Source organism: Martes martes (assembly GCF_963455335.1).
Source record: "Martes martes genome assembly, chromosome: 7".
Taxonomy (NCBI): Eukaryota; Metazoa; Chordata; class Mammalia; order Carnivora; family Mustelidae; genus Martes; species Martes martes.
In genome coordinates, this window is record NC_137894.1 from 129,079,572 (window position 1) to 129,096,818 (window position 17,247).

At 43.8% G+C, this 17,247-nt stretch overlaps 1 protein-coding gene across 1 annotated transcript in view; it reads right to left on the bottom strand.

The window, feature by feature from the left end:
• TTLL5 (tubulin tyrosine ligase like 5) overlaps window positions 1-17,247 on the bottom strand; it is a gene marked incomplete at its 5' end in the record, with an annotated part of 276,857 nt that overhangs the window by 132,814 nt on the left and 126,796 nt on the right. The window contains one exon of the mRNA XM_080807502.1: window positions 3,467-3,621. Within this exon, the coding sequence (XP_080663628.1) occupies window positions 3,467-3,621 (155 nt within the window). The remainder of the gene's footprint in view (window positions 1-3,466; window positions 3,622-17,247) is intronic.

Here is a 17,247-nt window from a genome sequence, read left to right on the forward strand (position 1 = left end):
AGGTTCCTGCCAAGCCGTCTGAGGCCCTGTCCTTCCCAAATCATTCCAAGCAGCAGCCAAGACTTTACAGTAACCCTTCCAGGTCTCACAAAGAAAGATGCACTGTGGGGCGCCTGGGTGGCTCAGTGGGTTAAAGCCTCTGCCTTCAGCTCAGGTCATGATCCCAGCCCCGCATCGGGCTCTCTGTTCAGCAGGGAGTCCACTTCCCCTGGCCACCCTGCCGCCCCGCACTGTCTGCCTCTCTACTTGTGACCTCTGTCTGTCAAATAAATAAAATCTTTAAAAGAAAGAAAGAAAGAAAGAAAGATGCACTGTGAGCCCGCTGAGTGCTCCTCACCTAGAAAACGCCCTGCCCAACTCCAGGCAAGGCTGGCAGTCCTGGGGAGATGCCTCTGCTTATGGCTTCGAGGCCCTAACAACACCCCATGGGCCCAGAAAACATACACTCAAAAGGCTGCCTGAAAAATCCCCCCCATCTCATTGGCTGAAGAAAAGCTTAGATACCCAGGTATCTGCATCTGGAAAGCGAAACTGATCCCTTTAAGGAGGAGGTCAGGAACACTTGGTACCTGCATCCCGGAGGCCCTATTGTAGAATTCTGAATCGGCCTTGCTTAGAGGTACACCTCAGGCTTCTCAACATGTGACTGATTTTGGCCCTGACTACTTTCTCTTCTGGAGAATGGCCTGCAATTAATCTCACTTATTACCTCTGAAAAGTAACAACAGAGGAATGGCTGGCCAAGTCCAGCTCCAGAGCGTCTAGGGAACTGCAAGCTACATGGCCAGGCCTCAGACTGTCTGGGCAAGTCGTGGGCTCTCTGCTTTCCTCTCCCACAACAAAGCTTGAACACGGACTCCAGACAGACCAGAGGAACCAAGGGATTTGAGGAGCCGGGCTGAGCTCACACTGACCCAATGGGAGACGACAGCCCTGAGGCTGCGTTTGGGGTGGTTTCAAAACAGCGGGGGAAGAACAAGATTGTCTGGTGAAAACGTGTGTGATCCATAAAATCGAGAACAATAGCAACACCACAGGGAAATGAAAAAGAACACGATTTGCCGAGTTCTCGTGAGTCACCAGTTTTCATTCCTGTGGCTACCAAGTCACTGAATCCTCCAACATGCAGATGAAAAGCACAGCCAGCGAAGGATTCTCTTTACGTCTTGTCACTGTTGACAGGGCAGCCCCTCGTTTAGTGAATTCTCAGAGCTTATCAGCGCTGGAATCCACTGTTGCTATGATAGATGAACTAGTAAGAGCACCTCTTATTTATGGAGCGGCCACTTCCAGGGAGATCAAAGTGCCAAAGGAGCGATCTAAAAGCTCTCAAAACAGGCCGGTTTATACGTAAGTATGCTTACCCCATAAAAAGATTCAATGAATAATTCAGGGTCACTTAGTGTCAAAACCAGTAATAAAACTCAGATCTCTAAGCTGTTAATCCTCTATTCATTGGGCTTAGTCACCCTTACTACTAAGCGAGGGACAAGAGTCCATCCACAAAACAGTGACTTACCAGCTAAAAATATAAATTGGGGTATGGTGCTGAGTAGAATGCCTGCTGGAGATCTGGCTGTGGCCCACATCACAGCCAGCCAGGTAGAACCCTGGAGAATTCACTTAGCGCTGCTTTTGGGTAGACACCTCTGGGAATTCCACAAGGTGCCTCCAGGCTGTTCTGGCAACCAGAGGTTACCTGGGCTCAGAGGAAGGTTTTCAGGGCTACTCTCAACTGAAATGGGACCTGACAACCGACCCTTTGGCTTGAAGAGCAGGTGACAAGAGGGCTGCTTTGGGTACATCTAACCGGAAAGGGGAAAAGCCCGAGGACTCTGCGCAGGCCACTTTCTGGTGCTGGGGCTCTGAAGTCAATGGTATAATGTGCTATTTTCCTGCCGCTCAGGAAAGCACAGTCTGGCTAGGAGAAGGCCTTTCACAGTGCTGGACTCTAGGTGGGCTCTGACCTGGATGGATCCCCACATCTTTCTGGGTCTCAGCACTGCCAAACAGGTGCTACCCAAAGAAGGTTCTAAACCCAGCCATGATGTGGAGTTTTGACATTTTGTTTATAGTATGGAAAATGGTTACAGCCTTGTCCTACAGGCAGATAATATACTCTAAGATTGCAGGGAACGTGTTTGCCATAGAAACAAGGCTCTGATTGTAAAATGAAAAATGGAATATTTGGAAATATTTTATATGGAAAATAAAGCTCTACGGTATAAACAGAATTCTTTTTTACGACTTATGTTTTAGGAATGTGGTTATTCTGTAGACTGTAAATCACCAAACGACAGACTTCTGCAAAGAGAACTTCGTGGGAGGATGTCCTGTCTGAAACAGTCCTGCCTCTCAGTCTTCAACTCTATATAACTCTCAGTCAAGATGATTCTTTTCACCCTTGACCACAATGATTACTGGTATGAAGACACTGTACTCAAGCATGACGTAATGTGCTTATGTTTATGTTGCTTCCTGGGCAGAGTCTCTGCTTCCCAAATTAGTTCCTTCAGTAATAATTCTGACACTAACAGATACTTCAATGGCAAACAGGTATTTCCTTCATGCTTAAGTCTCTGGTCACCCCTCGCAACCACGAGGCAAGGCAGCATGCTAAGAGCTGGCCGGCTGGTGGAGGCTAGAAGTGCTGGCGCGGGGTGGGGACTCGGTGGGACATCTGTGGCAGAGCTTCTTTATTTGGAGGGAGCAATTATCTTTACTTGGAGGGAACAGAATACTTCATCGTAACAGTCACATTCCTCTCTAGCTCGCTTCACTCAGGGACAGATGCAATCAGAGCCATTTTTAATAGCCACTAATGCAAGATTCCTGGGAATCCATTTCTTACATTTTTTTTTTTAAAATAGGGGACTTAAAATATGGATTGAGACTAGAATTCAATACAGTGGCTTCTTTTTTAATTCAGAAGTTGCTTATGTTATGGCCAGAATCTATTTGGATTTTAACCTCTGCCTCTTTGCTCAACTACATAAAGGAAATTTCCTTCCCACTTCCCAAATGAGCATTGTCCAGGGAGGCTGTTTGAGTTTAATTATATAACCGAGATGAAAACATAAAAAACAAATATGTCCTTCAACAAAAAAAGTCCAAAGTTAATGAGACACAACACAGTACAAGGTATAAACAAGAATGAGGAGACAAGGGGAGAATGTCAAAAGTCAAAACAAGAAAATGTGGACTACAGGCAAGGATTGAACACAGTAGGAATTCTTCCTCTTTTAACCCGTCTGAATTGCATCAGAAATTTCCTTTGCCTTTGGTTTGCCCGCAAACTGTCTTACGAGTAAACCGAGGCCCTCCATTCAAGTGCCTGAGGACTGGGACAGGCGGAAAGGCAAGTGTCTCCCAGGTGTCAGTGCAGGGAGTTCAAGGTGAGAATGGCCCTCTTCAGACCCAGGCTGTCTTTGTGACCCAAACGCTGGCTCCATGACCCTTCACATACCTGCTTCCAGGAGGGGTGGAGTGGCTCTCAGGAGCTTGGGGGTCTGACTGTATTGACCATGTCGGGCCACTAGGACTGATGACAGGCCGAAGGGTGGGGGGGGTTGAAGCACTGCTTCTGTTTATGACGCCACTTGCCAAATTCAGGTTTGTTACCTAGAAATGAAGTGAGGGGGAAATAACCTGATTTTACAGCATTTTCAAAAAGTCTCATTAAAAAATAGATGGAGAAAATCAAGTCAAGTTCAGGAGATGCTGATCATCTGAGCCGAAACGGTGGCTGTGACGAAGGCGGCCATTAAAGGCTGGTTCTGTGCACACCAAAAAGGAGAAGTAAGGGTGGCCGGTGTCAACAGAAGTTAACCACGCATGGATTCTGCCCCTACTGTGTGCAAAGTGCTGGACTGTGCCAGGTGCTGTGAAATACAAAGATTAGTAACAAAGACAGCAAGAGTTTACTGCGTATTAACTCTGTGCCAGGCAAGGGTCTGACACACTAGGCAAACTACTTAGCTTCTCTGGCTCATGTTTCCTCATCTGCAAGTTCGAAATCACAATAAATTTTAGTTATACATAATAAGAATGATTCTTATGACACACAAATCACTCGCTGATTTAGAAAAAAGATGCACAGGCAAAAGAAAAATGGGCACTGACCCCAATAAACAATTTACAAAAAAGGAATATAATTAGGCAACTAAACATTTAAAACTAGATATTTCTACGGACAATCAAAGAAACGCAAATTACAAGATAACATTTTTGTGTATACATGGATATACAATAATAAAAATATACTACCTAATTTAGGCAAGGAGTGATATTAGATACATACTTACACTATTTATGTGACTATAAATTGGTAGAATCGTTCCACCATTTGGCAGTATTATTAAAGGTATCATAGTATTTGTACTACCATCTAACTTTCAGCACCTGTGCTAAAAACTAATTGCTCATGATGGGGCGCCTGGGTGGCTCAGTGGGTTAAAGCCTCTACCTTCGGCTCAGGTCTTAGGGTCCTGGGATTGAGCCCCGCATCGGGCTCTCTGCTCAGCGGCGAGCCTGCTTCCTCCTCTCTCTCTGCCTGCCTCTCTGCCTACTTGTGATCTCTCTCTGTCAAATAAATAAATAAAATCTTTAAAAAACAAACAAAAAAACCCCCAAAAAACTAATTGCCCATGATTAACAATGGTGATTATTATAACTGAAGTTACTATTTAGGAGAACTTAAAATGTGTGAAGCTCTGTATAAATGAGTACATTATATACAACCTATTTTAAACTGTCATAATTCTATTGGTAAGTACCATTATAATCCCCATTTACAAAGAAGGAAACTGAGCCTGGGAACAAATGGCCAAACTAGAATCTGGACCATGGTCTTTGGAACTCCAAAACTCATCTTCTTACTCATGACCCTATATTGTGAACAGATTTTGAAAAGAAGCATTGGAATATTGGAAATATTGGAAATATTTTATATTTTTAATATTGGAAAATGGGAAGATCAAAATGGCTAACAGTGTTGTTAAGTAAATTTTGCTCTGTGCATATGAGGGAATATTAAGTATCGCCACAATTTTTCAAGGAATTCTTAATGATAAAAAGAACTACGCTCATATCTCAAGTTAAAGAAAAAAAAATCACAACATAAAACTACAGAAAGCAGACCCAATTTCCTTCAATACACGCACACAGATACATACTCATGAACTGCATGGATTACCCTTATAATCCAAAAGAGAAAATGTCAGGTATGATGAGAAATACAGACACGAGGTGAGCCTAAAGCCTGCACAATGAGAATTAAGTCAGAAAAGAAAGGACGGTTGGAAAAACATTTCAAAATCAGTTGTACAGGGAGAGGATGCTGAAAAGAGGGAGGGCACAGAGTGAATGCAGAGTGCAGGGTGTGAGACACCAGAGAGGAGAGGCACAGGAGGTGGACGTTCCAGGAAAACTGTTCTTCTGGAAAACTGTCCTAAGAACCTAGTAATTTTGACATTTACAAATAGGAGAATTCTGGAGCATTGTCACGTCTTTTTCACGTCTTTGAAAATTAGTATGATTATTTTTTAGTTTACTTATTTATTTGTTTGAGAGAATGAGAGAGCAAGCATGAGCGGGGAGAGACGGCAGAGGGAGAAGGAGAAGCAGGCCCCCTGCCGAGCAGGGAGCCTGACTCGGGCTCCATCCCAGGGCCCTAAGGATCATGACCTGAGCCAAAGGTAGACATTTAAACAACTGAGCCACCCGGCACCCCTCATCTGAAAATTGTGAAAGAAACACAGATCATTTATTTTTTTGGCAACTGTACAGTGCCTCATCCCTAATGAGAGAACTCAGTATGTGAAAACGGCCTAGGACTAGGTCTTCACACCAAAGGACTCAAATATTTTTCTGGGGGAAGAAAGCGTTTTCCGTAGTTCAGGAGTGATTCCTGGTGCTTGTGGAGGCTGAGGTCCAGGACACCAGAGCTGCGCCCTCCAATGTGGGTCTGTCTTTAGAAGAAGCCTCAGAAGCCAACCTTGCCTTAATCATTTCGGACTCCCTTCTTCTGCTATCAGGAGAGAAGACACAGAGGGACTAAAGGAAAGTGGGGAGAAGATCCCGGGGTAGGTTATGGCAGTATTCTCTGGCCCCTGGAGTCTCTGAAGAGCCTTGCCTTCTTCCTGCACCTCAGTGGCAAGAGTGGTCAGACTGTCAGACGATCAAACCGCTCCCTGTAGGACTGACTTCACTCCTGCCCCACACTGAGCCCTATTCCTTGCTGCTCTGCTCCCTGGCCTTCCAAATTAGACATGAGCTTGCAGCTTATAAAAATACTAAGCGAGAAAGGTCTTTGTGATAACTAACAGCTTCTCCAATTGCTGCCTCTGTTAGTGTGCCAAAACCCTAATAACAGAGGTGTATTAATAATTTATAGCGGAACAGCAATAAAATAAGCAAAATGTACACACTTCACCATGTTTAGCATCAACTGTATGGTTTAGAGATTAGTGAATGGGAAGGAAAAGAAGTATCAGATTTGTTGAATCTTCTCTTTTGGCAAGGCCACCCCTAATTTAAACATCATCATTTTCATCATAATAGCTAAGTTACTGAATGTTCACCGTGTGCCATGCATCAGATGTCCTTGCATTGTCTCGATGTGCATTATCTCATGTAATCCCGAGCAAGCCCCCTGAAGCAGGTTCTACTGTTACCTCCATTTTACAAAAGAGGAAACTAAAATTACATAACTCTAAGGGTAAACAATTGCACAAAAATCACAACTGCACTAAAAATACCTACTAAGTACAGGGCCAAGATGAGAACAGGGAATGTTTTCCTCCAAGTGCATGTGGTATACTTTTCCCAGATAACATAGTTTAATGTTTAAGCCCTTGCAGTAGTAATGGCCAGTACTTAAAAGTGAGGTTTTATATCTCACTCCTTACCCATTACTCATGGAAGCAGATACTGCTCTACTCCCTTTCAGAGATAGAGAAACTAAGGCTCAGAGAGTTTATAGTAACTAATTTGCTCAAGGTTACATAATAGTTGCAGAAGTGGTACTCTTGTTTTAAAATCCCACTTTCTAGGGGTGTCTGGGTGGCTCAGGCAGTTTAAGCGTCTGCCTTTGGCTCAGGTCATGATCCCAAGTTCCTGGGATCCAGTCCCACATTAGGCTCCTTGTTCAGTGGGGAGCTTGCTTCTGCCTGCTGTTTCCCTTGCTTGTGCTCTCATTCTATCTCTTTCTCTGACAAATAAACAAAATATTTAAAAAAAAAATAAAATCCGGGACTCCTGGGTGGCTCAGTTAAGTGGCTGTCTTCAGCTCTGGTCAGGATCCCAGGGTCCTGGGATTGAGTCCCACATCAAGCTCCCAGCTCAGTGGGGAGTCTGCTTCTCCCTTTGCCTGCTGCTCTCCTTGCTTGTGCTCACTCACTCTTTCTCTCTCTCTGGCAAATAATAAATAGAATCTTTAAAAAATAGTTAAAAAAATAAAATCCATTTTCCCATTTTAAAACTAGTAGGAAACAGTCCTAGTTATCCTAAATTATCCTTAATTATTAGAAATTTTTGAAAATATAATTAGATACCTCAAATTCTGACAAGAGGGATTATACAAGAATTGATTTTACCAAACTATACTAGCTTTTCCTTCCTTTTTTTTTTTTTTTAAAGATTTTGTTTATTCATTTGACAGACAGAGATCACAAGTAGGCAGAGAGGCAGGCAGAGAGAGAGGAAGGGAAGCAGGCTCCCCACCGAGCAGAGAGCCTGACACGGGGCTAGATCCCAGGACCCTGAGATCATGACCCGAGCCGAAGGCAGAGGCTTTAACCCACTGAGCCACCCAGGCACCCCAGCTTTTCCTTCTTTGACTTAAATTTTATTCCCCATTTGTTAACAACATGCATGTTGCTAATATCCTTCACCAGAGCATATGAAAGAAGTGGAAAAAAAACACACCCATCCTCAATCAGTTCTGTTTCTTAGTAGGTAGAGTAAAAAGGTGGCATGAACATGAAACTAATTTTAAATTCCTGGTGGGTTTTGTTTTTGCATGTAACATCAATTCCTTATTTCATGGATAAATCAAAAAAGGGTAGCTATTGTGATTTCCTTCTACACAAAAGCAAAACATCATTGTTAATTTATTTTGAAAACAGCAAAAGGGACCACTACTTAATGAGAGATTATTGTAAAGAATAACAAAACTATTAAAGCTTCTCATCCTTCTTTCCAAAGGATTCCTGCTAAAAATATAACCTGTCTCTTTAAATAATAACAACTGACCCTCTATTTTAAATATTCTATTCTTACTTCTGTGGTTTTGTCTATGAGACACCCAGGACCTATGCCACGACTGCCTCCACCCACCCAGCTCAGTCTTCCTAGGACATACGTTGCTAGTAAATGATCAAACAATTTGGGGCTCACTTAGATATGGCCTCAGAACCTTCTTTACACAGCCCTCCAGACAGCCAATGCCAATCATTCAGAAGTGACAAAGAAGATGAATCTATTTTTCAACCCCTGTATAAGATTCTGGCTGAATCTTATACAGACTAAAGCCTTGTTAGAGTTTGGTCCAAGTGAATCATTTCTAGATTAAATGACTTAAGAAAGCCTCTGGTTCTTGGGGCGCCTGGGTGGCTCAGTGGGTTAAAGCCGCTGCCTTCGGCTCGGGTCATGGTCCCGGGGTCCTGGGATCGAGCCCCGCATCGGGCTCTCTGCTCAGCAGGGAGCAGGGAGCCTGCTTCCTCCTCTCTCTCTGCCTGCCTCTCTGCCTACATGTGATCTCTCTCTGTCAAATAAATAAATAAAAATCTTAAAAAAAAAAAAAAAAAAAAAAAAGCCTCTGGTTCTTCCTTTCAGTTTCCCAGTTTTTTCCTAGGATGGGCAGAAGGAGTCACTGAATAAAAATGGACCCAAGCATCAACTGTGGCCCTAGAAGCACCTGGCATTGACTAGGGAAGATCTAAGAGCAGGGCAGATCTCCCAGCATTGGGCCAGGCCTTAAACTCTACAAGCCAGTTAGACTTCACATCTGAAGGTCCTCCTTAACAGGACAGGACAATGACGAATATGGTTGTCACCAGGCTGCATCTGCTTCTCTGTCCATCCATATTCCTCCAGGTAAACAAAGTTTCATTAGACGAAGAGAAAGTGGAAAATGGCATATATGTATCTGATTTTCATTAACAATGAACATTTCATGCTAAAGAATTTTAGAGGACAGAATTACAGCACATAAAGACATAGCATCCGTAATGAAAGAGATAGCTCATCATTTTTTGTTAGGAATTTTAGGCTATTAAGGTGGAGGGTGTAGCCATTGGGCCAGGTGGCTTCTCTGGGTCAATAACCAGACTCTATACTACTAAGTCTAGGCTAGCCAACTCGGGAATTCATGCCACTGGTCACAATAGTCCGGGAGACAGGTGGGATAGTTTAAAACCCTTTTAATTACTGAAACTATGACACAAATAACATGTCTTGCTGATAATGGATATCAACATCTTTATGTGTGAGAAAGAGTACACATCTTAAGAACTGTTTAAGTCCGTTTGGACCTCTAAAACATTTTAAATTTTTGAGAAAATACAAAACCTCTCAGGTTCACTACAGTAACAGTAATTGTAACAACAAAGTCGTATTATTAGCACTAATGATAGCTTAATTCAATGAGCACTTAATTTTTGCCAGGCATTGTTCTCTGTGCGTGTGTGGGCGCGCGCGCGCATGTGTGTATAAATTCATTTGATATTCAAGATAACTCTGTAGGTAGAATTATTGCCCTCATTTACAGATGGGTAATTGGGGTTAAGAGGCAAAATAACTTGCCCAAGCACAAATAATGGTCCCATGTCAGCCCCTAGTTTCAATTCCTGGTCACCCTGATTCAAAATCTCCCAACCTTGCAGTTTCTAGGCATTGTGGTACTCCCACTGCCTTGCCCCACTGAGCCTGGAGCTTATAATTCCATCCATGGACCAGCAGCAACTGCAATCCCTGGGAGCTTGATGGACAAGCAAGCTCTTAGCCAGTCTCAGCCCCAGGGAAGGAAATCTGCATCTGACAAGATCCACAGGTAATTCACGTGCAAGTTAATGTCAAGGAAGGACTTGTTATAGAGATGGTGACAAAGGAAAGAGAATTCAAGGGTTCCCCTGCACAAAGGTCAGGGGATCTTCCAAAAACCGGAACAAATGCCTTGATGGGGTGAAGAATAAGCAAGGGAAAGGAGTAGAGAAGATAATTCCATCAGGAAATTTAAAATTTTACTATTTCTCAATGTTGTCTGGATGTTCAAATGATGACATGAATAACCATTCAGTTTGCCAAGGATGCAAACGTGGATAAAACAGTTTAGAACAAGGTTCAGAAAATCCCGAGTCTACTTGTGATACTGCCTTGAGAAACAGTGGTCATTAAAAAATAACCAAGACATTGACACCTAAAAACAATCAGCTTGGGTGCCTGGGTGGCTGAGTGGGTTAAGGCCTCTGTCTTAGGTTCAGGTCGTGATCCCGGGGTCCTGGGATCGAGCCCCGCATCGGGCTCTCTGCTCGCTGGGGAGCCTGCTTCCCCCACTCTCTCTCTGCCTGCCTCTCTGCCTACTTGTCATCTCTGTCTGTCAAATAAATAAAATAAAAAATCTTAAAAAAAAAAATCAGCTTGTTGAATATTCTTCCACCCGGGCCTTTCTCAGGCTGGTCCACTAAGCGAATGATTGCCTGTGGGAAAATCTAGTCGCAGCATCCCACCGCTGCCTGACGCTTCACCCCTTGCTGTCCTCCTCCTCCTCTTCTGCTCCCACTCTCTTGGAGCAGCTTATCCAGAGGTTCCACTCCTATTCCCTTCTTCATGTCCATTGCCACGGTGACCTCAGTGCATTTTTTCTTTTAATACCAAAATGCTGTTTATCTTAGAGCCAGCCTTCCGAATAAGGCAGGTGAGCAAATATCTGAATGTGTGGGGTAAGGACACATTGCCCGCATTCCATCTAGACAGGTGTTTAAATTACAGCAGGAATAAATACAGGTGATGGATTGAAAAGGGGGTAGGAGAGGGAGGCCAATTTCCGGAGGCTGGCCCGCCCAAGTGTTACTGCTTGTTACTGCTGTTGCTAAAAGGAGGGCTGCTGCCAGTGCTATAATTAAAATATGATGGCATTGCCCTGATGGCTTCCCAGAATATACCCACCACCCACCCAGATACATAACCTTTTGGCATCCAAAGAAGATCCAGGGCCAGGCCTAACTAGATCACTGTAGCTGTAGTTGGAATGCTCTAGAAATGCTGCACACCTGAATGCACAAAAGAAGTCCAACCCTCAGAGAGAATCCAATAAAGATCCACTGCATGGCCTAGCATAAGCAAGGCCTCGGGTAAAATCCTAAGAGAACAGGGAGGAGGGTGGGGGGGGATGGGGTAACTGGGAGATGGGCCTTAAGGAGGTCACGGGATGTCATGAGCACTGGGTGCTATATAAGACTGATGAATCACTGACTTCTACCTCTGAAACTAATAATACACTATGATGTTATTAACTGAATTAAAATAAATTTAAAAATCCTAAGGGGATATACACAGATTAAAATGTGGCCCCTACCCTCAAGCCATGAAGGAACTGGTAATATAGTAAGTGAGACAAGACACCTAGACAGATAACAATATTTAAGGCTGCTAGAAAGTGGTAACTGGCCCAATAAAAAGGCAAAGGAAATTCCAAGACCACCTCTGAGCTGCGCCTAAAAGGACAGGTAAGAGGATTACTGGGGGGGAGGGGGGAGAGCAGGGTGGTTTCCTAGAGCAAAAAAGCCTAAGTAAAAATGCAGAGACACATAAGCAGGAAGAATGTCTGAAAAACAGGAAGCAGTCTAATTTGGCTAAAGCTCAGAACAATAAAAGATAGGAAAAGAAAGAAAAATGGCTGGGGAGATCCTTGAATGCCAGACTAAAAGATTCTGCTCTTGACCTAAGACATAACAGGAAGTTTGCTCAAGGCTTCCGGTAAGCGTAGTGCTATGTCAGAATTGTGGTGTAGGTAGAGAAATCTAGTGCTATTTTCATGGGCTGGGGTGAAAGGGGCTATTAAGGAAAACCAAGACTTGTGGAGAGCCACGGCAGTCAGGCAAAAGGTACCAAGTCTGGGATGCAGGATGTACCATTGCTGGGCTCCTCTCACTTTCTGCCTAAAGCTCAGAAAGAATGCTGGGCCTTGGAGCCAGAGACCTGCTTTGTAATCAGATGATAAAAGTTCCTGAGTTTATGTGTTCATTGTTCATGGTCTCTTCTTGGATCAGCCCTCTTTGGAATTTATGTTCCCACGCAGCCGGTAAGCCAAGATGGCGCTGCCCGGCGTTTTAAGAAGGGAAGGTCAGAGAGTGGGCCTTAGGGCAAACACACCTTTTCTTAGATTTATCTTTCCATGCCTCTCTTCAACAGAATGGCCTGAGGATCAAGATTACGGGGTGGGCTTGGGTGGGGAGAAGTCTGACTAGATGGCTTTGGTCTAGGCTTGAGGCCTGAGGCCTGAGGCCCGGTGGGCAAAAGAAGACACTGGATCATACACTCTCTAGCCCAAGTCACCAACTAGAAATTCCACTCAGGAGTTTGGAACCAAAAACAGTAATAAGAGGAGGCTATGGCCTGAAGGACCCTCTCCGGGGGCATCTTCTCCTGAACCTCAAGGCAGTGATTGTGGAATCCTGGATTCCAGGCACCGTTCTCCCTAAATCAGTGTTTAATGACCACATGCACAGTCACTTCCAGTGCTACCATGGAACCACAAAATCAAACAGATATTTAAGGATGGTGAAGTTTTAGTAGATGGTGACAAGATGACACAGCTTAATGAAAAATAAGATGCTGGCATCCGGTGTGAGCCCTCGAGTCTGCTACCAGATTGATCAGAAAGCAGCATCTACCTCCGTGTATGCCTGTGCTATCAGCCCCTTAAGGACGAGACACTCTCCACGTATAGCAGACCACGAATTCTCCATTTCTACAAATGCAGCCCTCCGCTGACTGGGGCTTGTGGGTTATCACGTGACCTTTACCTTTCTTAACATAGTACCAAGGATTATCATTGCTGCTGGGGAAAATCCAACCAGCAAGTAACTATGCCAGGAGGCAGGGATTATCCCCAACGTGGAAGTGGAAAGATCAGAAGCTTAATTTGGTGTTCTATCATTGGCTCTAAGAAGGTCCTTCAAACCCCTTCAGCACAGTAAGATCCTGAAATCCTGCTGCTACTACCTTGCATTTTACTTCCCAATGTCAAATTTATTTTTTATAAACAGTCTCCCTTAGCTGTAAAGAAGCCTTGTCATTAAACTGTTTCAAAAGCATAGGGGTTGTGGGATAACTGGGTGGCTCGGTTGGCTAAGAGTCTGCCTTAGGCTCAGGTCATGATCTCAGGGTCCTGGGATTGAGCTCCCTGCTCAGCATTGGGTCTGCCTCTCCTTACCCCCCGCCCCCACCTTCTCCCTTCCTCTCATTCAATAAAATCTTAAAAAAAAAAAAAAAAAAACATAGTGGTAGAGCTGAAAGAGCTTCATGCCATGATTTGTACTGTATTATAACTGCAGGTTTATTTGCCTATCTTGACCCACAAATTACTATATCTCATTCATTGTTGTATCCTCGGAATTTAGCTCAGCAGGCATAGAAGTATTTATATACTAAATGAAGTGGGTCTCATCTACTCCTAAATACATACCTACACACACACACACACACACACACACACACCCCACAGCCTCTAGCTAGCAGCTAGTTTCACTAGTGAGTGGAAAAGTGATTAATGTCACTGGAAGGCCAGAGAGGAAATTAAAGGTTCCAAATTACCTCTTTCTGCAAATACCACAAGGGAGGCACTGCGTTGCAATAATGGGAAATAAAATAATCAGTGATTAGAGGGAGGTAAGTGTTGCTCTTGCTAGTGCCCTGCATAATTTTAGAGATGAGTTTTACCTGGTCTTGAAGCCTTGGGCAAGGTTCTCAAATGCGGGAAATAAGAGCTTTGCATACATTTTTCGCTCCTTGACTGCACAATGTTCTCTCTGGCACTGAAAATGCCATCTGAAATTGGGTTGCATACATTCTCTAGTATTTCTCCAGTGATGAAAATCGTCTAGGAAGTATGGATCTGGCACTTTGGGTGTTCCTTTTATCTTGAGTGAAACAGATCTTGAACGTCAGTTTCACCAGGCTGTTTGTAAATGTCATGTATCTTATTTATCAAAATGGAGACTGGGAATTCAACATGAGCCAACTGGTGACACAGCGCTCCCAGCGCAGCTTTCGGGATCTTGGCTCAGCTCAAGTGAGGCCAAGAGATGCAGCATCGATAGATTATTTCATTAATCCAATGAATACTTATCAGCTACTCTGTGGCATTCTTTTCAGCACCAAGCACAGAACCATGAAAAAAACGCACAAAACAAAAGTCCTTGCTTTCATTGACATGACACCCTACTTGGGGGATATCACTGAAATATATACAGAATGTGTGAATAAAGGTGATCACTTTTGGCCAAATTACTGGTATTATTGGCCATATGCTATCTTAAAATCTTCAGAGGTTCTTAACTTGGAGACCAGGGGTCCAAAGGGCATCAAGAGGAAGCCTAGGTTGGGGGGTGTCTATGGACCTTTTGAAATGAATACAAATTTCTAAGTCTGAATGCACTTTTTTTTTTTTCCAGAAGAAGAGAGCCTTCATGCAACCCTCAAAGGGATCTCTGACTCTGAAAAGGTTAAGAATCACTCACGATGATATGAACATCAATTTGTCTAAATCTGCATTCATAATGTCCTCAGAACTACACCAATATCATCTTGAGAATAATGGTCTTTGTGCCATTCATATGCAAAGACTGATCAGAATATGGCTAGATCAATAGAACCTGCCCTGGAAACTTTCATTCCCCCTGGCCTTGGGGCTTTGAGTGATCTGGAATAGGGAAATGCAGTGGCAAGTCCTTCTGACTTGTTTTAGTGTGTGTAGCTAGAACTGAAGGCAGTCTTTGAATAGGAAACACCAGTGGACCAAGATCCACTTGCCTCAAGATAAAAGAAAAGGAAAACCAAAAGTGCCTGATCTGCACTTACTACATCATTTTCATCACTAGAGAAATAGTAGAGAATATATTCAATCAAGAACATGAAAAAAAAATCATCCTTAAACAGCTACCTTTTTAACCATTGTTTCAAGGGCACCTCCTGAGAATGTATAAATCATCAGCCACACCAACCAACATGTTTTAAGACAGTTTCAACTCCTGTATCAGTTCCTGGATGCCAATAAAATGAACCTCAAAAAAATCCATACTCTGATCACCAAGAGATGTGAGTTATAATATTAACTAAATTTTAAAAGGGGTTAGGAAAAGCTGGGAATCTCTGTAGTTCTAGTACATCAACACCAAGTTCTCTTGTCATGTATCCCCTTTCTGTTGAACATTGTCATTTACATGACACAGATATGCATATCAACATTCAGCGCTCCAAAATCCAGAAAGAGTTCCAGATTAGGATTTGAGACATTCTTGGGAAACCTTACAAAACAGCCAAATTGCTTGAGAGTGTTTCCAATTTATACATTTGGTTTTTAGGAGTCGATGAGAGCTGCCACCCCCACAGTAAATCGATCCACTCTTTCTACATCTCTGCAGATTAAGAAGGCTGAGTTTTGCCTGCTCAAAGGATCAACGGTTTTCACCATAAAATAATCTGATGCAGAGTTCTCTCAACAAATAAAGCCACACACCTCTCAACCTGTTTGGAGTGAGAAGCACTTCTAATCATGAAAACAGCAAGTTCAAGTCCTCGGCTCTCTCTTGCAGGCTCAAGCACCATCTTGGCTGGCACTCTGCAGCCATGTGCAGCTGATGAGAGGTTAGAGCTCTGATTCCCACAGGAGGCGGCGGGAAAACTCTGAGGGGAAGAGTATGGCGCCAGGCAGACTTGGGTTTTAATCATGAGTTCAGTCACTTGCCATTTGTGTGACCTTAGAACTGTCACTTATCCTTCCAGCTTCATCTGTTAAAAATAAGTATTTACATCCCAGGATTAAAGAAATCATGGCTATAAAGAGCTTAGCACAGTGCCTGGTGCAGAGCAGACATTCGGTTAATGTTGGCTGCTTTATGATGAAGGGCAGGTGTGGTACTATCAATGAGAAAACAAGGACGAAGAAGAGTTTTAAAAAAGGGTATAAAAACCAACAAAATGCAGAAGAGAAATTCTTTCCAACTTAGCAAGGCTGTGACAAGTTTCTACCTAGTGCAAGGGTGCTGTGCTAGGTGATGGATTAGAAAGAAGTGTCATCACACAGATCTAACTCAAAACGAAGGAGATGCAAAATCACTACGACAGGTTTACTACACAGAGAAACTAATGAGGGGCTATAGGAGCAGGGAGCGTGGAAAGATGACTTCTGGCTGGGGCAGCAGTGGGTTCATTCATTTTTTTATTCAAAAATGTATTCAGGGCATGCCATATACCAAAGCTAAAAAAAAAAAAAAAAAGGTGAAAAATGGGTCCCCATCCTCAACCAAGTAACTTACAGTCCGGTAGAATGAGCACATTTACTGAGTATTACCCACAAGTCAGGTTCTGAGGCAGCGTAGGACACTGCCCCCAAAGCTCCCCGAGGCAGGAGACAGCTCTCTGGACACAGAGTGAGGCATGAAGTGACATGCATCTAAGCGAAGGAGCACCTGCTGGGGAATGCCGTGAGAAAGACACGGCTGCCGACGGACCCACGAGCTGGCCCGGGGCACTGAGAAGCTCCTCAGCTCTTCCTTCCACCCTTGGAATGTGGGTGCCACTTGCCTTTCCTGCTCCCAGATGCCTCTCTAAGGACACGGCTTTGAGATGGTGATGTGTTGAAAACACATGCACAGTACACATGACTGAACCCAGTTAGGGCCTCTTTTTTAAATTTATTTTTTATTTTTTTAAAGATTTTATTTATTTGACAGACAGAGATCACAAGTAGGCAGAGAGGCAGGCACGGCGGGAGGGGAGAAGCAGGCTCCCCACTGAGCAGAGAGCCCGATGCGGGGCTCGATCCCAGGACCCTGGGATCATGACCTGAGCCAAAGGCAGAGGCTTTAACCTACTGAGCCACCCAGGCGCCCCAGTTAGGGCCTCTTTATAAACTTTTAAGATTTGGCAGCAGGCGTGGGGATCCATTCATCTTGCTGCTGCCCAAGACAAGCCTCGTATGTAAGTTCCCTTTGCTGGCACTGAAACTGCCACCTACCAACACGG